The following is a 15008-nucleotide window of genomic DNA, read 5'->3' on the forward strand; positions in this document are numbered from 1 at the left end:
TCCTCATCCTGGGCTCCACCCCTCCGCCTGGTATGACTCCTTCTGGCCCGCAGCTCTTGCCCCCACACCCCTCCCACCAACCACATGCACAACCTCGGCATCATCCTCAACTCCTCACGCTCAATGGCCTACCAAGGCAACGCCGTCTCATCATCCTGCTTCCACACGCTTCTCCTGCTCTGAACAATCTTAAAATTGATCCCTGTCGAGGTAAGAAGAACAGTCACCCAAGCACTTGTCAGCAGCAAGCTTGACTATGGCAACGCACTCTATGCTGGCATCAACCAGAAACTCCAAACAGGACTCCAGAGAATCCAGAATGCCACCGCTAGGCTCATTCTGGACATCCCTTGCCACAACCACATCTCTGCACACCTAAGAGACCTCCACTGGCTACTGGTCAACAAAAGAATCACCTTCAAGCTCCTTTACAAGGCCGTACACAACATCAGACCAGTGTCCCTCACCAATCGCCTCTCCTTCTACACTCCCACCAGTCGGCTCTGCCCAGCTGGATCTCGCCTCCACCTCACGGATCAGTAAGAACTCGGCTGAGGAAGATCCTGCTCCTACCTCGCTGCGCAGACCTGGAACACGCTGCTTCTCCACTTAGGCAACCCCCCTCGCTGATCCATTTCAGGAAGGACCTCGAGACCTGGCTCTTCGACTGATCCGCATCCTACCACCCCTCCCCCCCCCCCCCCCCCCCCAACGCCTTGAGACCCTCCGGGTCATAAGCTTCGCTCTATAAATACCTGCTTGATTGATTCTGTAGGAGCAATGAGGGCTATTTCTGTGCTGTGGTTGGGTCTGAGCCCAGACTGAGTGGTGTAGAGGGTTTGGTGGGCGTCGAGGTATTCAGTTGAGGCATCTGTTGATGGTTTTCTTTAAGACACTGGCTGGGAATGGTAGCAGGGAGATCGATCTGTAGCTGGCGAGTGTTGAGGGGTCCCTGGAGGGTTTTTCCAGCAATGTGAAAAGAGTTATGCGTTTCCAGGCATCTTGCAAGGTCGCGGAAGAGGGGGAGGTGTTCAGAATGGGTGTGCATGTGGCACTGATGGGTTGCAGTACTCTTGAGTAGACGTGGTGGGGGCATGGTTAGATGGGAGAAGTAAAATAGGAGAAGCAATGGGAGTGTGATGCTGAATACAAAATAATAAAATTAAAAAGTCTATCCTCAGGTCAGCATTGGAAGGATAGAGTTCATCCAGTTAGAACACAGTGAGACAGAAACGGTCCTGTGCAGGACAGACAAAAGAAGAGGGAGGAAATCCATCAAGTCAACAGGAGACAATTGAAATGGGCAACAAAGCCATCCAGTCACGATCAAGGGGTCAAAGCACACGTGGTGTATTATTAGAAGGAATAGTTCTGCCTACAAAGTGTCTGTAGCAGAGACCTACAAAATATTGGGCCACCACAAATATAAAAAATATTGTCCCCACTTTTTGAGTCTAGTGGATTTATCCTACGTGAGTAGGGCCGAAGTGTACGGCATGACTGAATGCCAGGCTCTGACGTCTGAGCACATTGGCACTGCCAACGGCATTACTCAAGGATTCTTGTGGCGGTTAGGCATTCTGTTAGAGCCCTGACTGTAGTTCATACCCTCTGCCCAGAGTTATGTAGGCAGTGCCAAAGTAGGTTCTGGCCCTGGTACCCTTTACTCCTTGGAGCAGTGTCAGAATAAAAGCATAACTACACCGGCACAGTTTAAGTGGTCTATGTCAGGACCAGGCTGAAAGGCAGTCCCTCTACCCACACCCTACTAGGTACAGCCCTAGCTTCAGCCTAATAAAGTTTGTCCACAGTTTCCTTGAGCTTTTTTAGTTTTCTCTTCAGCGATGTTAATGGTGATGCGCTATGCCTGGTCTGTGATGACTTGTCGTGTCACTGTAACTTCTTTGAGGTCATGAGTAGTGTAGTGGGGAGGAAAATGTTAAGGTTGCACAGTTAAGTTACCTGACAAATGTCGTGAATTCGTAGGTCTGACCTTATGTGATCAATTTGAGAAGTACTACTAAAGAGGGACTTTGGCTCATCCTACATGTTGATTCCCTTACTAACGCTATCTGGGCAGACGTATGCTTCTGGTGACAGTGGTTATTTTAGACTTTGACTTTTGAAGAGCTAACGCTTGGGACGGTAGGCAGGAATTGTTTCCTTTGATAAGTCAATGTTGTCATCTTTTAGATGACATAGGTCTGATCGGTTATGATAATTTACGGCAAAGGCAGTAGATCTTATTCATTGTGAAATTGCTCTTTTAAAATCAGCAGGTATTTAAGGGTGGATTGTTGCAGTGTGAAAGTCTGTACACAGGTGTTTCGTTGCATGGAATCTCTCAGATTGCGTTAGTAAGCACGGATTTTGTTGCTGGCTAACTCCTCCTGAGGGTAGAGGTTTTGCATGATGTTATTCATTGCTACCTGCTTAGTAGGATTCATATTGTTTTTCCATTCGCCCCTTTGGTCATAATTGTTATTTTAGAGGGTTGATGTGTAAAAATCTTATACTCAGTACAGTATGGATAAGTTGGTTATTTTGGCAAAGTCCAGATGCCTGATTGGTTCAATGGGAAAAGCTATGTTCGATGGCAGAAATCGTATCTGTTTATCATGAAATAGGGTAGACAGAATGGGCTATGGTGACTAGCCAGTGATACAGTACAAGTACCTGATTGGTTTGCTCTGTTAATTAAGAAACGTTATTACAAATGCAGTATATCTCGTTTATTGTGGAAAGCGTATTTTAAAATCGATAAGCCTTTTAGGGTGGGTTGTTCTGTGGTAAAGCCCATAAGTACCTATTTTGTTACAAGTAATCTCACAGATTACCTTGGAGTTAAGAGTTTTGGTGTTGGTTAGCCCCTCTGGCAAAACCTCATGGTAGAAGATTTGCACAAGATGAACCCTTGTTAGGGTCGCTAAGGAAATGTTTTTAATTGTTTTGCCGACGAAATTCTGTATATGTGTTTTATAATTGGTTGCAAGGGGGTGACCTTGTAACAAAGCTTATGATTATCTACACTGGTTATAGTAACACACCAATGATAAACGCTGCAGACTTAATTGGTTAATTGCAAAAACATTTTGTCAGATACTTTGAGTGATCTGTTTATTTAAAACTATGAAAAAGGAAATCATGTTAAGATTTTTCTATTAAAAGACTATTGCCTTTAGCAGTTGTTTTCAAGTGTGGAATGTTACTATACTGTATTAACACTTGTAGACAAGAATTTTGGTCCTTGGAATCTGACGGACTTCAGTACCAAGAATGGTTCATGATTGTTATTCCCTCTGATCTGCCCTCAGGGTAGTAGATTAAATTTTTAGAATCTTTGTGGGCCTCTTAGGAGTAGTTGTATTTTGTTTTGCCAGTTCTATATGTTATACATACAATGCATTTTATGCATAGCATTTAGAGAAGTACGTAGTAAAAAACTTTTTAGATTTGGCCTTGCAGGCCCCTTTAAAAAAAAAAAAAAAAAACTAAAACTAAAAAAGGACATGCATACGTAGTGAATATGCCTTCTCCCTCTTCAGTCATTGATCTGTTTTGGCGTCGTTCACATTTTGTTTCCGCCCATGACAGCATATAGCATGGGGCAATAGGTCAGCCCTCTACAGCCGTTTGGCTCTGTGGGCGACTGAGTGACAAAAATTTGCCTGATCTTATATGCACAGTAGGGTAACATTGAGTGTGCTGGTGTGCCTGTCACTAGTTTTGTATTTTCTAATTTTATAGGTTACACATTTGTTTTTAGTCTTGTTTCTTTTCATTCACATTGTTGCACCAAAAGCTCCAAATACAATTATGTCAAGGCGTATTTACTGCTCATTTCATCTGAAGTGCATCTCACTCCACGTCATTACTGATTCTAAACTCGGCAGCCGTTTTAAAGATCTTGGGCCAGATGTAGCAAAGGGTTTTACCCGTTCTGTCCTTATGGGAAAATGTGTTCGTACATATGGCACCTTGTCATTTAGGCAGCTTTAATCGGCCCACTAGATGGCAGCGTCTACTTATTAAACGTATCTACTAATTTACAGCTATAACAAATGCAGCATTTAATGAACTGTACCCGTTTCAATTCACGCAACTGCCGAGAACATAACAATACAGTGTCAGTGCAGTATCTTTTTATAAGATGACATCAGTCCCCGGCTTTCTTGAGGTGAATTATAGATAGCTTGGCTCAACGTATGGTTGAATTCAGTTGTGTTAATTCACAACTTGATTTCTAAATAGGAATGTCGCGTTCCGACATTTCTTTATGTAAAATTGCAAGTTGTGTCTATAATCATTTATATTATGGCATCTGATGAAAACATCGCCCTTTCTCGATAAATGACTGAATGCACATAAATGTGATTTTGGGGAAAATATGATTGGTGACTGGACTTGTTCTAAAGTGTTTTTTAATATTATTACTAAACTCTAGACTTCTAAAACTTGCAGGGAGCCGACATTTTTGCGGCAAAAGTTAACATTGAAGTGCAGTGGGCGTCAGAGCTGGCCATTGCTGCGATAGAGAAAAATGGGGGTGTGATTACGACTTCGTTCTATGATCCAAGAAGTTTGGGTGAGTATGTAATGGAATATTTCATTATGTGATGCTTTGTGGTGGATTGACTGTTTTAATAAGTGACAGTATTGAATAACGAGGAATTGGTACTCCATACTTACAAAAGTGATAGGGTACCGCTAGTTTTGCTGAAAAAGTTAACATTGAAGTGCAGTGGGCATTAGAGCTGGCCATTGCTTCTATTGATAGCATGCATCGGCTGGGGTGCCTTTTTGTCAGCTGTGCGCCATACAAATGGCTGTTCATTCATTCTTTTAAGCATTGACAAAGCTATAGGCCTTACTTTAGGGATCTTTTTATGATAGATTTTGTTATGTTTCATGGTAACACATAGACCAAACTGGCCGACTAATATGCAGGTAGGGTAAATGACCTCAGTTCTGAACATAAAACATTAAATTTGCACAAAAGAACTACCCTGCCCCATCCTGTGGCCCGACCAAGTGCATTAAGAATCGATTCAGGTGTCATTCATTATATACTCACACCTCTCTTCCACCTGCCAATACCCTCTAATCTCGTCGTACGGTAATGAACGCTCTGTAGAGACACTTTAGGGAACTTTTGTCTTTGCCAGTGGTTGTAGACATGCTGTAAAGCAGGGATCTCCAACCCTATCTGAAGCATGAGCTACTTCTTGTCAGTGAAGATCATAATTGAGCTATCGAAACTAAACAACGAAGGCTAAACAACTTGTGCATTATTACCAGACACCCCCATGCCAAACTTCCTTGACCTTAAGCCTAATGTCGATAATCAGATGCTATGGTTTGAACAAAATACTTTGACTAGGGGCACTATGACAGGGCTGCCACGTTTGTCAGTAGGGGCGTGGTCTTTGGGAATGTATGAACATTGGTGCATATGAAGGGAATATATATATATATATATATATATATATATATATATATATATATATATATATATATATATATATATAAAACACAAACCTACAACCATGTTTTTAAATGGGAGAAATTATTGTATTTTTCAGGTATAAATATTGCACAGTGTTCTAATGGTCGCTGGGAGCAAGAGACTTGCTGTTTGTAAATGCAGCACTTTGAAAAATAATTTGAGAATATTAAAATGAAATGTTAAATTCATTCTAAAGTAACTTTTAATTATCATTTTCTCTGATTTAAAAGCATTGAGAAACATCATTTTGTTCTCACTTTCAATACTGAGTTGAAAAGGACTTTTATTTAACAGTAAAATACCTTAGTGCTTCAATTCTTCACCTCTGTGACCTGGATTATAAATCTGACTCCAGCACTGCTCCTTATCAGGCCTTGCTATCTGCAGTCTGCTGGCATTAATGTAAAATAAAATTCACCTTCTTTTAACTTTAAAAGGAAAAATGTGACCCTCTGCTTATTTAAAATCAACTCCAGGCAGTGAGCTACTCTGAAGGGGTCTGGGAGCTACTGGTAGCTCGCAATTGACTGATTGGAGACACCTGCTGTACAGCATCCCTTTTTAAAAAGAAAAAAATACCTGTGAAATCCGTCCGTGTAATTTTTTTAGGTGCACGCACAAAGCATGCATTTGCCCACTAAATGACACATTTGACTCATTTTGTTTACTGATCTGAGTTGGCTAGGTATACAAAAGGTGAAGAAAAAAGCAGCAGAGGGGAGGGAAAGGAACACCGAAAGGTGAGAGGGGGAAGCAACATAGAGGGAAGGGGGCTGAGAGGATACAACACAAGAGGGAAAGATGAGGCTAAGCAGCATGGAAGGGAGGGAAGAAATAGGATGGTGGGTGAGCAGAGCAATCAGAGAGTGAAAGCAGTAGGAGCAAAGGGGGTGAAGCAGAATAGAGGGCATAGGTGGGAGTAGGATAATGGTGGGCATGGTTAAGGGATGCAAACAGAAGAGAGATTTTATTGTTGAACACAAGTATTAAAACCGAAGTAGGGGTTTGATAACCACACAGTGTTCTCCCAGGCGGCAGCGCATGCAATGTCTTAGACAGGATCTAAAAATAGGCGTGTTCTTGTGCATCATTCTATGATCTAAGGAGTTTGGGTGAGTATGCTATGGAAAGTTTAATTACATGACTCAGGGGACTGGCAGTTTTTATATTTGAAAAAATGTTCCTTGTATCTTCCGGGGGGGGGGGGGGGGGGGGGGGGAGGTAAAAAAGAAGCAAATCCAGCTGCATTTGTTTGTGGAACAGAGTCTGGCAGCTCTTTCCAGCTATATTCATCTTGCTAGCGCACAGGGACCATGATTTGGTGGAGTAAGTGGTGGGAGAGGTTGGATATTAATAGAGGAAGGGTGCACCAATTCTCAGATAAGAAGACTGCCTTCCACATATTTCCAGACACTACCCACCAGTTAGTGGCCTGTGGTGATTTGAAAGTTCCTTGCAGTCTGCTGTTGAAGAACATATTCACAGATTTTCTAGAGTCTTAATTACAGTCAGCCCTGCAATGGCCTCATCCCCGTCACTTTCCTTCTGCCATTTTTGCTAAATCTCCATATGTATAGCTTTTTTACAGATCAAGGCACATTATATATAATATATATATATATACACTGAGTTCCCCTGCCTTGATTGCTCATACCTTCACATTCTATAGCCAAAACGTTAACAGATTTCAGCTTGAGCAAATGAACCTTGTGTAACATTCCTATTGTACCTATTGGTGTACATCAATTTACAATTTTAGTGTACAATTTTTTTGTTGTAATGTCCGATGAAATTTTGTTTATGTTTTGTCTTTTGAGTCTTGGTTCATACTATGGATATTTGTATTACGGAAGAGGATACAAGATGCTTCGAAGGGTTTAGCTTAAGCGCCACACTCTTTGTTTGAGGGTGCATTTAGTTAGAGTATAGCACAAAATGTACAAATGAATGTCTAAGCAGAAAGTCATCAATTTAATATGTATTATTATGGAAAATAAATTGCTCGCCTCCCACTGCCAATTCTGACACAAAATAAGGCAATATGTTTAAAAAAAATTAAAAAGGAAATGGCGTGGAAATAGATCAACACAGTTGAATGATTAGAACACAAACCAAAAATGGCAGCCACTTTCTCTGATGCAGAGGTTTGCAAGCAGTTTGCAAACCCAGTGGTAAGGTAAGGAAAAGGGGACGGTGGAGCTGCAAGGGTAGGAAGGCAAACACATTCAATGAAAAATTAGAAAATAATGCAACCGTTCCACTACGTTTGAGATATTGACATATAGAGCTTAATGTGGATTTCTAGTTTTGGAACATCAGTGGTCTAGATAAAAAAAAATGAATATAAAACCTACTACAAGCGACAAAGGATAGGCTAGCAGAAAGCTATAGAGAGCCAAAGAAGCTTCCTTGACAAAAGGCCTAACAGTTACATAATGTTCCTAATTAGCGAGAGGGAATCTTCAAGGTCAGGAACTGTCCAATCAGGAAGCTATAAAAAGCAACCTTTGCGTGTCTCAAAAGACTTGTGTAAAATACGTCAAGTTCTTCAAATCCAAAATCCATGATTCCATCATCAGTACTCTAGATGTTCCACTGTGCTCCAAGACTGCATGTCCTACACTGCAGTCCATTTTCATTTCTTTCAAACTTCCATCAACTGAGGTAATAAACCTGATTCTCAAAATGAAAGCATCTTACTGTCTCTTGCTTCCTGCCCAACTGCATATCTCCAATCCCTCTTTGCCCCATCCTCTCGTGGATTCAGCTAACATGATCAGTGTTGCACTGCTCTAAGCAAATTCCTGGTTCTATGAAAATTGCTACCATCAGACTCTTGTAGAAAATTCCATACTTAGACCCAAAAATAGTGACCATGTACCAGTTTATATCCAACTTCCCCTTTGCCCGCAAAATTGTGGAGAGTGAGGTTATGAGATAACTTCAAGTATATGTGGAAATCAGCCACCTTCTTTACAAATGCCCATATGAATTCAGATCTGAAGTAGGCACCTTAGCTGCCTTTACCAGTTAGAGTGAAGAGTTTCTTCTCACCCTGGATGAAGATAATACATCTACTTTAATATTATTGACCGATCCACGACCTGCAGCACTGCTGACCATAATACAGTGTTTGAAAGACTTGAATTCTTTGCAGGTACATCATAATCTTCACTGCATTGGGTCTAGTCTTCTCTCAACAGTGACAGCCACAAAGTTAGGACTGCCTCAGTCAATTTGTTTTCACTCAATCAGTGAACTGTAGAGTTCGTAACCAGAGACTTCTTTAGACAGGCCCTTGGCGCACAGTTAAATCCCTTGTAAAAGTTAACCTAGTACCAAGGGCTGTGTGGCAAGGGAGGGTCCCCAAGGGCTGCAGCATGTATTATGCCACCCTGGGGGACTCCTCACCCAGCACATGCACACTGCCCCTGCGGCTTGTGTGTGCTGGTGGGAAGAAAAAGGCAAAGCCGATATGGCACCCCTCTCAAGGTGCCATGCCCACAAACCACTGTCTGTGGCATGAGTAAGTCACCCCTCTAGCAGGCCTTACAGCCCTACGGCAGTGTGCACTATACCACAGACGAAGGCATAGCTGCATGAGCAATATGCCCTTACAGCATCTAAGTCCATTCTTAGACATTGTAAGTGCAGCGTGGCCATATCAAGAATATGGGCTGCGAGTTTGTCGTTACGAACTCCACAGCTTTATAATGGCTTCACTGAAGTCTGTGAAGTTTGGTATCAAACTTCTCAGCACAATAAACCCACACTGATGCCAGTGTTCGATTTATTGAAAAATGCCCTGGCAAAGCCCCTCTTTTGATGGCACATTCGACGAAAAAGTTAGGGAAAACAAGGAGGAGTGACCACTGCAGCTGGGACCACCCCTAAGGTGTCCAGAGCTGAAGTGGCCCCCTCATTGGAAAATCCTCCATCTTGGTTTGTAGGACAGGGACCCATAGGGTTAAGTCTCTGTCCCCCTCCCGAGAAGGAGTGGACACTGGACGGGTGTAGTCCACCTCAGGGACATTAGCCATTGGCCACTGCCCTCTGACCCCTGTAATGTCCCTAAATCCAGGATTTAAGGGGTCCCCTGAACCTAGCTTGTCAGATTCCTGGCGACCTCAAGAAGACGACAAGAAGAAAGAAGGACTGCTTAGCTGACCCCCAGAAGACTGAAGACGCAAACTGATTTGGCCTCAGCCCTACCGGCCTATCTCCAGCTTCAAAAGCCCTGCACAAAAAGGCGGCGCAGCCTGCAAGTTCAGCGACCTCTGAAAAGCCTATAGAGGACTTCCTGCACCCTGGAAGACCAAGATCTCCTGTGGACAGCAGCCCTGTCCTGAAAGAAAACCCAGCACAGGACTGCAGATCCTCCCCGGATCCACAAGTCCTAACCACTTTGCACCAGTCACCCACAGCCCGTGTCCAGGTGCCCCAGCTGACTTGAGCTGGTCCCCAGGTGATTCTGAGCAAGTGCCCACCCTGGGTTGACACCTCCAGACCACCACGACGATGCCTGAATCCGGAGGACCCCACTAACCGCGACAGCACCAGACGAAGTTTCCCGGCGCCTAATGGTACCCCTGCACATGCAGGCCCCTGGCCTTGGGGAATCCGACCTTTGGTGCAGCAACATTCAGCAGGCCTGCCTCCTTGTCCAGCCTCTGGTTTTCCAGAACCAACCCCCTGGACTTCACCTGCAGCATCTTTGTGGCCCGGGGTTCCACTCATAGGAAAGCATTGGGAGCCCGACGACCCTGCACCTGGCCGCCGCGGAGGGTGCGTGTTTGGTGCTGACCTGAGGCCCTCCGGCGCTCCTCTAAACCCCCCCCAGGTCTGCCCTCCAAAGACGTGGGTACTTACCTGCAAGCAGGCCTGATTCCGAGTGCCCCCAGTCTCCTTACAGCCAATTGTAATACCAGCAACCACTTAGACCTCTATACCTGACCGGCCCCGTGTTGCTGGTGGTGGGTGTTTGGGGTTAACTTGAACCCCGACCGAAGGACATCTAACCCCTGGAGACTCGAACTGTAAGTCTGGTAATTACCTTTTTAAAACTGTACTTTCTTTTCTTCCCACTGGAACCACTTCTGAAAATTGCACTGTGTCCACTTTTGAAATAAATATTTTCTGTTTTCTTAAATATTTAACTTGCAAAGGGGAAACAATGTTACCTTGATATCTGTGCTGAATACTTACCTGCAGCAGTATTTACTTTCGAACTGAATCTTGTGGTCCTAGAAATAAAATAACAAAACCTATTTTTCTTTACAAACCAATTGGCCTTGAGTTAAGTCATTGAGTGTGTGCCTCATCTAGTGCCTGTGTGTGTACATCAAATGCTTTGCACTACCCTCTGATAAGCCTAATTGCTCAACCACACTACCACAAAAGAGAGCATTAGTATTATCTACTTTAGCCTGTTAAGCCTCTGGGGAACCCCTGGACTCTGTGCACACTATAACTCATTTGATATAGTATATACAGAGACAGCTTCCTACATAGACATAAAGGGGTAATTTCACAAAACCCTCCAAGGAAGTGAGCTACCTGCTTATTGTAGGTTTATAGCCAGTAGTTGATTCACAAACGTCCCAAATCATGGCGTCTACACGGATTGTAGATGTCTGTGACTACAACCTATCTACTACATTTATTTCTGTAATGTAAGTGGCAATATGCATTTTACTTTCCTTTGTTCTAGGGATGGGTTTCCTCATTGCCACCCCTACCACTTCATTGGGAACCGCCTTGACCCTCCCCTAACCCATAACATTTTACGAAAGAAAAAGTACCATTAATTTAGCTTTTCCATGGGACTATGTTTATTCTGTAACTTGTGATTGTACAACTCAGTATCTGGAGTTTCTGCCCGCAGTTCAACTTAAATATGCACTCATTATTTCATTCCAGGTGAAATAATGGTCCCCTGGTAAGTAGGATGAAATAATATGTGCATTCGAGTCTTCCACAAAGGTGGGTTGTACACATTAGTCCATGGTGTGCTTCAACTGGAACAGTACAGATATTCTGTATTTGTGTTAACTAAATTTATTTTCCTTTATCACAGAAATTCTTTGCAAGCCAGTGCCATTTTTCGTGCAAGGGAAGCCTATACCAAAACGCATGCTTCCACCAGAAGACCTTGTTCGTTACTACACTGATGCTAAAAACCGTGGCTACCTGGCTGATCCTGCAGCTATCCAAGAAGCCAGGCTTGCACTTGCAAGGAAATATGGCTATGTTTTACCTGACATTACGAAAGATGAACGCTACAAAATGTTGAGCATGCGCAAAGACCCTCGTCAAATTTTCTTTGGATTGGCCCCAGGATGGTTGATCAATATGACGGAAAAGAAAATCCTTAAGCCAACAGATGAGCGATTAGTGGAGTACTATAGTTCATGAGCGTTGGCTATAGAGAAGACTGAAGAACTATGGATTAATCTGGATTTCATTGAATGAAAGACACCTTTTTGTATTCCTTTTGGTCTAATAAGTAAAAGATAAAATTTATATTGTAGTGTAACAATTGTCTAGTCATTCCAAATGAGAAAATGATACCATTGCACAAAGGAGAGACCCAATGCAGTGTCTGACAGTGCTTTCTGATCGTATTGCTGTTTGTCTTAATGATCATACTGAAAAAGTTATCCAGCAATCAGTGGCAACATGATTAAACTACAGCAATACACGTACTTTATTTGTTTAGTGCAACATGACCAGTTGTGCCTCTAGTTAATTTCCTGTGTTCTGAAATGAATTTTTTGCCTCCACACTCCTCAGGTCCACTGGGAAGACTATCGAAATTAAATAGTAGGAAAGCTACTTTAATGAATCACAAAATGTTAAAATAATGTACTCTTGTAATTAAAAAGGCAATATTTGACAGTACAATATATCTTTAAAAAAATCCTAGCCCATTCTTTCATGAAAGATATTCAAATAAATAGAGAATGCATAAAAAAAAACTATTTGAAAAGGGGGACAGGGTGGTGATGCACCTAAACCTTGTCAGCTCTTCATGGTCCATCCTGTCTAGAAGCCAGTGGAATCCCCATATCATGAATTGAATTTAAAAGAGTGCACTTTTTTGATAAATACCATACTCTCCAGGTATGATAAGTGAAACAAACACACTGTCCCAAAAAAGAAATCCCTAAATGTAAATAAAGACAGGAGAACGTAGTACCGTCCTGCCACCGACAGCAGACTTATCACCGCTTACTTGTGAAAAGCACATGTGAACAAAGCGGTTTATTGTATATTGTAGTTATGGGATCTCACTGTAATTATCTCACTACATGTACTAGATCCAGTGAGATTAGTTTGAAAAACCTTAGCCCATCCCTTGGTAGCTGTGGCTCTGCACAGACAGGCTTTACCAAAGGAACATGTACTATAACCGCTTAATATGAAAGAAACAACTCAATAAAAATCTGGCACCAATTTATGAAAGTAATTTGTATTGTTCTCTTCAAAATGACACCACAATGACGAGAATCTATGGGATCTGGAGATTTGCATTTTTAAAGTGGGACTAAATCACTGCTGTGGGGCCATGCTTAAGATTCAACTACTACTGTCTTGCTTTGGACGACCAGCTCCGATAGGGAGCATGTCAGAGAGGTCAAAAAGGCTTGGTTTAATAGTTACATCATAGTCAAAGCAGTCTCCCGTCCAGTTCCAGGCTCTATGGGCGAACCATTATAGTAAAAAAATGGAGAGGTCCTTATACAAGGGATGCAGGATGCTGAAGATGTTGTTTCAGTGACAGGCGTTTTCCGGGGGTACTCCTCGGTTCATGAACACAGTAGGACGATTTTGGCCACAGGAGTCACTGTACCTCAAATCCAGTTGAAATCCATCCAAAAAACAGTTGCCACTGGTCTACTAGTCTCCAGTTACAGTGAAACCAGTGGTTCCCTTTAACTTGTGTAACTTCCGTCTTGGCTGAACAAACTGCATTCGGACTACTCTTCTGGGTCTAGCAGTCTTGGGTGCAAGTTTTGAGGGTTGGGTCTCAGTCTCCCAAGGTGCACATTGGCAGTCAGGCATTCTTGGCTACGAACTTACCAAGGCAGGCTTCTTCAGCTGTTGTGGTTCTGTAGCTGTAACAGGAAGTCAGCCAACTGACTTTTGAAGTCACTTCTTCTTTCTGAGGCTTGGGGACAATTTTTCCTTGACCAGGGCATCACAGGTTGCTTGCTCATAGAGCAGCAGGTGCAGTCCAGTCTTGGTGCAGTATCTTTTTGTTGGGTCCAGGGAACAGGAGGGCAGTCCTTCTTTGGCCCACTTTTCAGTACAGATGTGAGCAGAGTTCCAGGGGTGCTGGTTATATATCCAGTTTCTGTCCTCGGGGTTGTGGTAAATGGGGATGTGGTGGTGGCCAATGGGCTACTATATCCCCTCCTGCCTAATGATGAGTTCCTGTGAAGTGTGGCATCTAGCTATGCCAGAATGCACTATTCTGCCTACTTCTGACAAGACAGATCCCTTCTCTTGGCGCATGAAGCTCCCAAGCCCACCCCAGAGGTTACACGCCTGTGTAAAAAACGGTTTGGCAACGCTGCCATCATTTCTCCGATTCACCCGGTCAGCAAGAACAAACAAGTAGCCCCTCCTGTGTGTCCACAATTTGTCCTTCAAAAGCGGCTTCCTCTTGAAAGCTCACCTTTTGGGCTCACACCATGTTTGGCCTTCCTGCCAGGGAGAAGTTACAGTTCTTTCAAAGGCAGGCCCTTTGTGTTCCTTCCTGAGAGTCGTTCACACCTCCCCCCCCCCAAGGAGGACCAAAGACTATTTTGTGGTCAGCAACCTTTAAAGGTCACTGGAAAACCTTGGACAATAAAGTGGCTACTTACTATATTTGTCACTTGTGCAAAAGGTACATTACATTTAACTTAAGCAGTCAATTCAGGTTTAATGGAACAATTCTTTTGATACCTATCATATTTAGTAGTCATACTCAGAAGTTAGCATTGCTGAGTTGTCAGTGTGTAACCCTGTAATCGTTGTTAATGAGACTACTAGCCTTTCCACAGTAAAAACAATAATGCAGGAGTTTTACTATCAAGAAATGTAAGTTAAGAACTACATGTCCAGCCTTTCAGTGTAATGCACACGTCCTTTAGGGCTCAGTAGGCCTGCTATTAGGGGTGACATATAAAAAAGGAAGGTTTGGTTTTTTCCAGAACTTCAAATTGCAATGTAGAGTTAGCAATTGAAAACTGCTCTGCCAGTCAGATTGAGGGCCACATTTTGCTTTGTTCACTTGTGGTGGCACATAAGTGTTGCAGACCAAAAGATACACTAACTTACAGACCCTGGGTACCCCTAGTACCATACACTAGGGACTTACAAGTTAGAAAGCTTATGCCAATTGTGGGTGAACCAATCAGACATACCAGTTAAAGGTCGGAGCACTGGCATGAGGTTTCTTTAGCAGGCTGCAGCATCAGTCAAAAAACTTGGGAGTGATCATGCAAAAAGAGCC

The 15008-nt window shown here is 43.0% G+C and overlaps 1 protein-coding gene across 1 annotated transcript in view; it reads left to right on the top strand.

Moving 5' to 3' along the window:
• The window catches only part of MRPL15 (mitochondrial ribosomal protein L15), a 62957-nt gene extending 50929 nt beyond the window's left edge, over nt 1–12028 (top strand). The window contains exons 4-5 of the mRNA XM_069220180.1: nt 4462–4585; nt 11583–12028. Coding sequence (XP_069076281.1) covers nt 4462–4585; nt 11583–11920 — 462 coding nt within the window. The 3' untranslated portion in view covers nt 11921–12028. The remainder of the gene's footprint in view (nt 1–4461; nt 4586–11582) is intronic.
• The last annotated feature ends 2980 nt before the right edge of the window (nt 12029–15008 follow it).

This window comes from Pleurodeles waltl, chromosome 2_2 (assembly GCF_031143425.1).
Source record: "Pleurodeles waltl isolate 20211129_DDA chromosome 2_2, aPleWal1.hap1.20221129, whole genome shotgun sequence".
Classification (NCBI taxonomy): domain Eukaryota; kingdom Metazoa; phylum Chordata; class Amphibia; order Caudata; family Salamandridae; genus Pleurodeles; species Pleurodeles waltl.